This window comes from Vigna angularis, chromosome 11 (assembly GCF_016808095.1).
Source record: "Vigna angularis cultivar LongXiaoDou No.4 chromosome 11, ASM1680809v1, whole genome shotgun sequence".
NCBI classification, from domain to species: domain Eukaryota; kingdom Viridiplantae; phylum Streptophyta; class Magnoliopsida; order Fabales; family Fabaceae; genus Vigna; species Vigna angularis.
In genome coordinates, this window is record NC_068980.1 from 5,087,452 (window position 1) to 5,096,508 (window position 9,057).

Below are 9,057 nucleotides of genomic sequence, written 5' to 3' on the forward strand. Positions count from 1 at the left end.
ATGGTTTCGAAACTGACCTGAGTAGTAACATGCAAGCGTCCACGTGTATATATATCTTGTTCAATTCTGCACAATTTCTAGAGACTGTAAAAAAAGTTATGTCTTGAAGTTAGTAACTAATATCTACTGTAACATTATCTAGAAAATCAAGAGGGTAGAAGGGTCTAAATTAAATATCAAACCGCTACACAGAAGGTTCAATTCAATTTTAAGATAAAGCCAGATATGATGCATCGTATATCTGAACCAATCTGAGTGGTCAGCAGTGAAGTATGCACTGTTAAATAATTGTAGGTCTACAATTTTAGAGTCTTTACTTTTACAACAAATTATCATTATGAATTGAACATATGATAATATATAAAAGTTGTTGATTTTTCAAGGCTACTGTATATTGGAAGTTTCACATGTTGCATTTGACTTAATTTTGTTTATTATATAGGAGCTTAACACAGTTTGTGCTCCCTCTTGTTTATTGGTTTAGAATTTCTTTTTTAACTTCAATTCAATTTTTTTTTGTAAGACTACAAATTCAGAAATGGAAGACAAAGACGATGAAAAGTCTGAAAAATATTAATTGATGTCTGATTTTTCTTTTTGATATCTTTCGAAAAGATATCATATGGATATGTATGTGACATGTTTACTGTATGTAATTAATTATATGTAAAAAAACTGGTAACTGAATGTCAAATTTCAACTATCAATTCATGTTTACTAGAAGAAAATTATTTTGGGAACTTAAATTTTTTGCATATAACTATTTCTATCTTGTTGGAAGTTAAAAAAACTGATTTTTTTAAAGTTGATTTAGTTAAAGTTATAAGAAACATACAATAATTTTAGATATATATATATATATAATAAATAAGAAAGAATTATTCTTCATGAACAAATGTTTGGATGAAGAGCTAAAAAGATTTAACTTTTTTAAGTGAATTTGAAATGTCATACTCCAAATAATTTGTTTGAATATTAAATCTAATAAATTTTAAAATGATGAAAGCTATAGAATATGTTTTCACAAGAAAGAAAAATAAATAAAAAGAGTTTCAAATAATAGACATAAAATTGGGATAGTTGGATACTTCCATAGTCTAACAGATAAGATTAAAAATTCTCAATTTCAAACAAATTATTTACTTATATGTTAACTTAATATAACAAGAGATGAGACATGTCTTTATCTTGATACTTAATTAGTTTTCTGCTCTAGTAATGAAATTAGAAGGATTCAAAGCAATTATGACATTTGTTAGTTAAACAGAAATGGCTATTAGACAATGACAAAGAAATAAATAATAAAGTCAAATATAGCATGAGTCTCACAAGTAATACAAAAGAATTTAAATACTGGAAGGACTTAAATATAGACTTTTAAAATGGCTTCTTTCACTTAATTAGTGTAATTCTATATCAAAATTACTATTTTGAAGAAATTACATGGGCAAAGTTGTATCACCAAACTACTAAAAATAATAAAAATAATAAAGTTGTGTTTTGAAAGTATGAGTTTAACTTTGTATTTCGTATTAATGACTTCTTTACTGCACTTCCATATTTACAGTTTTATATACTTTTTTTTATTTTAATTTATATTGAAGTTGTATTTTTAGCCTACAGTTTCTCTTTTTATTCTTTATTACCTATATCTTTTAAAGTTTATAATTTTTATGTTTATTAAATGTTTACATAAACATAACTTTTAATTTTAAACTTCTTAATAATTTAGCTAATAGTTTTTCTAAATTTGTTTATCTTTTCTTAAATTCTTATACAATCATATGATTTTTATATATTCTTTATTTTGAGATATTTTTTAATAATTTAATTAATGAACTAAAAATATTGTTTTTGATAGAATTCAAATTATTTTTCTGAAATTAAGCTAATTAACAATTAATCTAGTGTATTTAAGTAAATCAAATCCTTATAATTAAGTTATCAAATATTATGTAATTATATTATGTATTACATTCCTATCATATTCTTATGTATATATAGTTATCTTTAATACATAATAAGATATACATTCAAATCATCTTTCATCTTTCTTTTTTAATGGTATCACAAGACTATTTGATCTTTCTTTTAAAGGTTTATAAATAGAAGAAAATAGTGATATTATATATGTCTAATAATGTTATGTCATGTATTGTAAAAAAAAATTGTTATCATGAGATATTATTCAAATTCACATAAAACTATATACTACTTAGAACACAAAAACCAAAAATGGTAAATTTATAATTTTTATTTTTGGTTCTTACATATTTGATCAACATTCTTATTTTTATTTTTGTTTAATGTAAGACTCAAAATGATTTGAATTCCTAAAACATTGTGTAATCATTTCATAAAATATAATAAAACGATTTAACACTAATAAATCATAACACAATTCATTTAAAAAGAAATAATTTAGGAATTTCTTTCTTATTATAAGTTTCATTTTTATTTTTCTTTTAATTCTATTAAACCAATGTCCTTTTGGCAGAAATGTATGGTTTATAAGCCTTACCATGCAATATATTTCTTTATCTTTCACATTAGCACAGCACCAGCAGCTACAATTCCATTTATTGTTTGATTTTTGAAGGCAATATGATTATTAATGTCAACTATCACAGAAGTATTCAGTGAGACCTTTAAGCAAAAATTATTAACATATTTGGAAACTGAAATTCGATCGTGATCAATACCAACACCACTAACGTTATGGAATTGCTATACGAAACGAAAAAATAGAGAGTACAATTTAGAATAATGTAAAACTCATTCCAGAATTTATTCTTAATCTTAATATATATTCCAAATTATTATGAAAAAGGGTGGCATTTTAAAAAAAATGGAGGTACACGGGGAATATGTGCGGTGCAAAAAGTAAAATACCGTAATCTGTCATACAGAAATTGGGTCTCTAAAAGGAAGGAACGATATATCACATTTTAAAATTTAGTTTAATTTTATATACACATTTTTAATTTATTTTGTGCTGGATTTGACTTTGTAGTGCTAAGATAACAAGCTGTTTGAACATAATTGGATATTTGGATTTCTAACGTAAGAATATAAACAACAACATAAATTAGATAAGATGACTAGAGTTTTCATATTATTTAAATTAAACAAATGTTCATTTTATAACAGCAAATCAATTATGTTACATCAAGTGCCGGCTAATATGCATGTTTTTTCAAGTACTGGTCCAAGACAGATACACAATTAATCCCTATGAAAAAATCCATCAAATTGATCCTTTAACGTTAGAAAATGAATAATGATACTTTAACAACATTTTTTTGACAACATTTTTTTGATAACATTTTAACATCATCTACGTGTCATTCTGTGATTGATCCATGTTGATATTTATGATTATTATTATTGATTGTGAATTGATTTTGGACCAATCACATAGTGTTTCTAATATACCAATATACCAGTTTAAGAGCTAACCTGATACATATGCAAGATTGTTTTATTTAATTTAAGACTGTATAAAACTTTATGGACAGTATTATTCCATTTTCCACTACCACAACCATCATACCTTTCGGGATTCCCTCTATCTTGCAATATACTTCAGAATTTGAACCTCGAAAAGGTGTTGAAAAAATGTACATCATATCATGGCATCATATTTTGGATCTTACTTTCTCAATAAGCTCTCTTCGGAGAATTTTTCCCGAAGCTGTCTTGGGAACAGCATTGATGAATGTCACTCTTCGTAATCTTTTGAAAGGTGCTACCTGCAAACAAATACAAATAAGTGTCTACAAAAACGGCTATATGCAGAACTAATACAAACATGTATGTTTTTTTTAATATCTTAACTTTATTTTAGAACCCCATTTAGTAAATATCATATAATTTCATGAATGCAAGTCAGACACCAAGCTTGTTTATTTTTCTTACCTGATTAGCAATAAACTTTTGAACATCTTCCTCAGTCAGTGAACTATGTGGTGAGCGAACCACATAGGCAACTGGAACCTCACCAGCTTCAGCATCAGGATATCTTCAGAATGAAAATGAGTCAATTATGAATTCCAATTACTAAGAACATGAGTTATATTTCTTCTATACACATAATAATTAAATAAAAATCATGCATGTGAAACTTACGGGATGACAACAGCATCAAGTATTTCAGGGTGAGAAACAAGAAGCCCTTCAAGTTCTGCTGGTGCAACCTAGTTTGAATGAGAAATGATAAATAGTTTAGATGGGTGAAAAATCCTTGACCGTAAATTTTCACCGCCAAGAATAACCCAGAATGATTGTAAACACATAATTACCAACGCAGAACAGCAGACACATTATGCACTGAAGTTACAAAAATTGACTTACTCATACAATTTGGGGTTTAACATCATATGCATAATGCTACTTGATTATGTTTCTACTACTCGTGTAAATGGGGAATTTGATTGAGATTTGGGACATGTGACCACATATGCCTTTATGACATGCTAGACAAATTGTAAATTTACTATAGAAATGAGATTTGGATTACATACCTGGAAACCTTTATACTTGATCAGTTCTTTGATACGGTCAACAACAAAAAGTTGCCCTTCCTCGTCAAAATATCCAAGATCTCCTGTATGTACCCACCCTTTTGTATCTTTAGTCAATCTTGTGGCTTGGGTATTGTTGTGATAACCTGAAAACTTACACAATAGCTTTATTACATTGCTTCTAGGAAGTTCCAATGAAATATATACAACTTAATGCCAAACTGCATAAGAAGTAAACTAAGGACTTAAAACATATTTTTAGGACAAGAACATGGAAGCAAAATAAAAATGAAGGAAGCAACCATAAGTATACCTATTTCCTAAAGTCTAGTGCTCACTTCGACATTGCCAATAAAATTCCTAACTTTTCACTCAACAAGGAACAGTTTCCGTTGGCAACAGTCCATGAAACAATTCAAACATGGAATTGAACACAAATCTGTCGTTATCAATATAATGAATGATCTATAATCTAGCATAAAGCAATTTGACCATCCATTTTGATTAACACTGGGTGAAACAGAGTCTTAAGTACAATACCAATTACAAAGTCAGATAAAAAACCCCAAGACCCGTACCAAATGATGCTCATCAAACAAAATAGTGACGGGATGAAATTCAACTTAACAAAAATATTTTTCATGCATCAAGAATGTAGATTTTCGGAGAATGGAGGTACAACTCTATTAATATCTCTCAGAGGAACAGTTGCCATGAAAAAGAAAGTGATAAATATATTGTGAAATATTGATTAGAAAAATTAGAGCAGGACATTGGCCAGTGTATGATGAAGCTTCCAATAACCTCAGATCCCTTTATGCCATACATCAAGCAGACTAACAAGAACACTATAACATGATGGTAGTCTTTGGCAAACAACTTAGCGTACAATGTAGAATGTCTTTTTTCCTTTAAGCATACAGGACTAACATGTTTAAGGTCATGATCTAATCTGTCCTGCTTCCGAATTTACACACATTAGGCATCACCAAGCTTAAAACAGATTCAAGCACAGTACTAAACCAGATTTACTTACCAGAACAAAATATAGGCCATGGCAACTATAGAATACAAATAATAAACCCCACATTGCAGGGAGAGTACCTTGCATCATATTAGGACCCCGTACCCATATCTCCCCCAACTGTCCAGGAGGGAGAGGCTTCAGGGTATCCACGCTAACTATTTGAGCTTCCACACCCGAAACAAGCATTCCCGTAGAGCCACTATGCCGAATCCCCATCCTTGTATTCTCCACAGAAACAATCCCACAAGTTTCAGTCATACCATATCCCTGAAACCACAACAACAATAACAACCAACACAAAACTCATACTTCAACTTCAAATAATTTCAACCCCACTTTAAATAAATTTCTTTTCTTCCTAAGCAATAAAGAAAACTAAATCGAACTTCTGTCATTATTCATAAACTAAACCCAACTTATGTATCTGATTTTTATAGAAATTTCATCGTTTAACTTCTCTAAAAGAGTGTAAAAGTCATTTAGAACAAAACATTCTCTCGGTTAACAAGTACAATCCAAATCAAAAACCTCACAGACCACAAACGTTGTCTTCTACCTGAGCAACAGTAGCATGAGGGAAACGCTTAGCACACTCCTCCATCAACTCTTTCCCAAGAGGAGCAGCGCCAGAACCAATATGCTTCAGCGAGGAAAGATCATACTTATCGACCAAACCATGTTTGGCCAAAGCAAGGATGATCGGAGGCACAACCCACAAATGCGTCACTCTAAACTTCTCAATCGTCTTCAAAACCAGTTCAAATTCAAACTTCTTCAGAGACACCACAGCGTTGCCCCTCTGAAGCTGCGCGTACGAAATCACCGTCAAACCAAACACATGAAACATCGGCAGAACGCAGAGGAACACGCTATGCATCTCCCCGTTCAAATCATCGTCCAACCCAATCATCAACGATGCCGCCACGAAGTTCCCGTGCGTTAGAACCACGCCCTTGCTCACACCGGTGGTCCCGGAGGAGTACAGCAGCACCGCCGTATCACTCTGCTTGACGTCAACTTTCGGAAATTCGGTAGGCGACCCTGCGACTTGGACGAGCGCGTCGAAGCTAGTCGCATGGGAGTGCGCCTGGGAGTGGAGGAACACGGCGGGGAGGTTGAGGTGTTGGAGCTTGTCCCAGAGTTCGGGGACGGTGATGACAAGTTTGGGATTGGAGTCTTTGGCCTGTTTGGCGACCTCGGCAGCGGTGTATGCGGGGTTGACGGTAGTTACGATGGCGCCGAGGGAGGTGACGGCGAGGAAGCAGACGATGTAACGGATATCGTTGGGGGCGAGGAAGAGGACGACGTCGTTTTTGGCGACACCGAGGCGGAGGAGGCCGTGAGAAACTTTAACGGTTAGCGTTTTCAACTGTACGAATGAAAGGGTTTGAGAAGAATCGGCATCGATAAGAGCTTGTTTGGAGGGAAACGGTGCGACTCTGTTGAAGAGGTGGGAAACGAGTGTGAGGTTGGGTTGTTTGGGTAAAACGATTGAAGGTCTGAGAGATCTGAATATTCCATCGGAGCCATAGCCGGATCTCTGCATTGTAATTGGAATCGGAATCTACAATGCACAAACACAAAGTCTGATATATTATAACAGACACTGAAAATGAACTGTTTTTATTCTGAAAACATGCAGGGCGCAACGTTGTTACCGACCAAGTCACCTATTTCAACATCGTATTAACTATTCCCAGGGAGGAAGAAGATTCTCCTCGAGAGGAAGAAGATTCTCTTAAAAAAAAAACTTATCAAAATTACAGCATGAAAGGGTCATAAAAATGTAAATAAAAGAATTATGGTATTTGTTTTTTAAAGAGTCCTGGCGTTATCGATTGTGTTCAGATGGATAAGAACAACCTAATCCATCGTACTCAGTTGGATAAAAACAAAAACATTTTACTAACCCATTAACAAATGTGATTTTCCAATTAGTTTTTCTTTACCTTGTCATACTGTCGTAGTCTATTTTTATTTTAAAAATAGTTAGTTCCAAATAGTTGTTGGGATATTAAATGATTTTCATTTCCAATTTTGTAGCAAGTTACGTCATATTTTGAATGTCAGAAAATCTCTTGTTTGGTGATATAGATTGAATGTCGGAAACATTTTTAAAGAGCTGACAAAAATCTTGGAGAGCTTTGATTTTTACGCTGTTCATTTAACTTTATGTACTCTTTTTCTTTGGCATATGATAATTTCGTGTAAACACCAAAATTTATTAATAAGAAAAAACATTGTAGTCAAATCTATTCCTTGACCTATTCAAGTATTAACTTCCACATTCAACCTCCCCTTTTCTTTTATTTCGTTCACATTTAAATTTAAAGTTAGCAACCATTAATTACTATCAACAAGTCAGTACAAGAGATGTATGATAGTTAATTCACGCGACAAAATGTTTAAAATTACCATCGCATACGCTTACATTATTTATAAAAAATAAATAAATCTCTATTTTTATCTACTATATATTAATTATTTTAAGATATTTTTATGTGACTATAAACAAGTGTAAATACGGATAATAGTTGTGTTTGAATAGTTAAATTAGAATTAAAATATTTTTTAAATTGCTAAAATGAATTTTAAAAAATACTCTTAATTTGTATATTTTAATCTTAATTATTATGTAATAAGATCCATTAATTAACAATTTTATATAACTATCTTATAAAGAATAGAACTTCATTAAATATTTACGTTATTCTTACTAATGAAATATGTGTAATAAAATTAAATTTATCACATTATAAAGTTTTAATTAAATATATTATAAGCGGAGCATATAAATAACCATAAGAGAAAAATTAGAAAAACAAAACATAACAAAGTTTTACAAATATGTTTAACTAAATTCATTTTTCAAAAAATATATACTAATAATATATTAATACCAAATTAAATTTCCAGAAACATATGTATTAATAATATGTGTATACTCCTTATGGGCTATGAATGTCACAAAGATTCAACTTGGATACAAAATTATCAAAAGTTGTCTAATGATTAGGTTTAGTGAACGCATCCACATTTTGACTAAAAGATGAAACAATAAAAAGATAAATGAGGTCTTGTTGAATTTTCTCATGAACCACAAAATAATCGATCTCAATTTGTTTAGTGCGCTCATGACACACATGCTTATGAGCTAAATAAATAGCAGATTGATTGTCACAATAAATCATAGGTCCTAAAGAAACATGAAAATTATGTAAAAGATAATGTAATAATTGAATCTCACAACTGAAGTTGGCTAATGCTCGGTATTCTCCTTCAAAAGATGAATAAGAGACACTATATTGCTTTTTAGATTTCCAGAAAATTAATAAAGCACCAAGAAAAACAAAAAAAAATTATGATTGAGCAGTGAGTATCTAAACAAAAAGCCTAGTCATAATCAACAAAAGCAAAAAGACGAATGTTAGCAGATGTAGAGAAAAATAATCCCTGTGCAAGTGAACCTTTTAAGTATCTAAGAACTATGATTACAACTTTATAATG

General features: G+C 31.0%; 1 protein-coding gene across 1 annotated transcript; it reads right to left on the minus strand.

Annotated features, from left to right (window-relative positions):
* Positions 1-3,463: 3,463 nt before the first annotated feature.
* LOC108333016 (probable CoA ligase CCL7) lies at positions 3,464-7,318 on the minus strand. Its single transcript, XM_052871088.1, has 7 exons — positions 7,213-7,318; positions 6,107-7,114; positions 5,628-5,817; positions 4,524-4,669; positions 4,129-4,196; positions 3,919-4,021; positions 3,464-3,752 (listed from the first exon to the last, which is right to left on the minus strand). Exons 2-7 carry the CDS (start codon positions 7,094-7,096, stop codon positions 3,639-3,641), a joined length of 1,611 nt encoding a protein of 536 aa, XP_052727048.1. The 5' UTR covers positions 7,097-7,114; positions 7,213-7,318; the 3' UTR covers positions 3,464-3,638.
* Between the last annotated feature and the right edge of the window lie 1,739 nt (positions 7,319-9,057).

Coding starts and splice junctions, on each gene's coding strand:
- LOC108333016 (XM_052871088.1), bottom strand. CDS start 7,096: ATGCAGAGATCCGGCTATGGCTCCGATGGAATATTCAGATCTCTCAGA. Junction 5,818..6,106: donor CTCATGCTACTGTTGCTCAG/GTAGAAGACAAC, acceptor TTGTGGTTTCAG/GGATATGGTATGACTGAAAC. Junction 4,197..4,523: donor TCAAGTATAAAGGTTTCCAG/GTATGTAATCCA, acceptor CATTCAAACTAG/GTTGCACCAGCAGAACTTGA.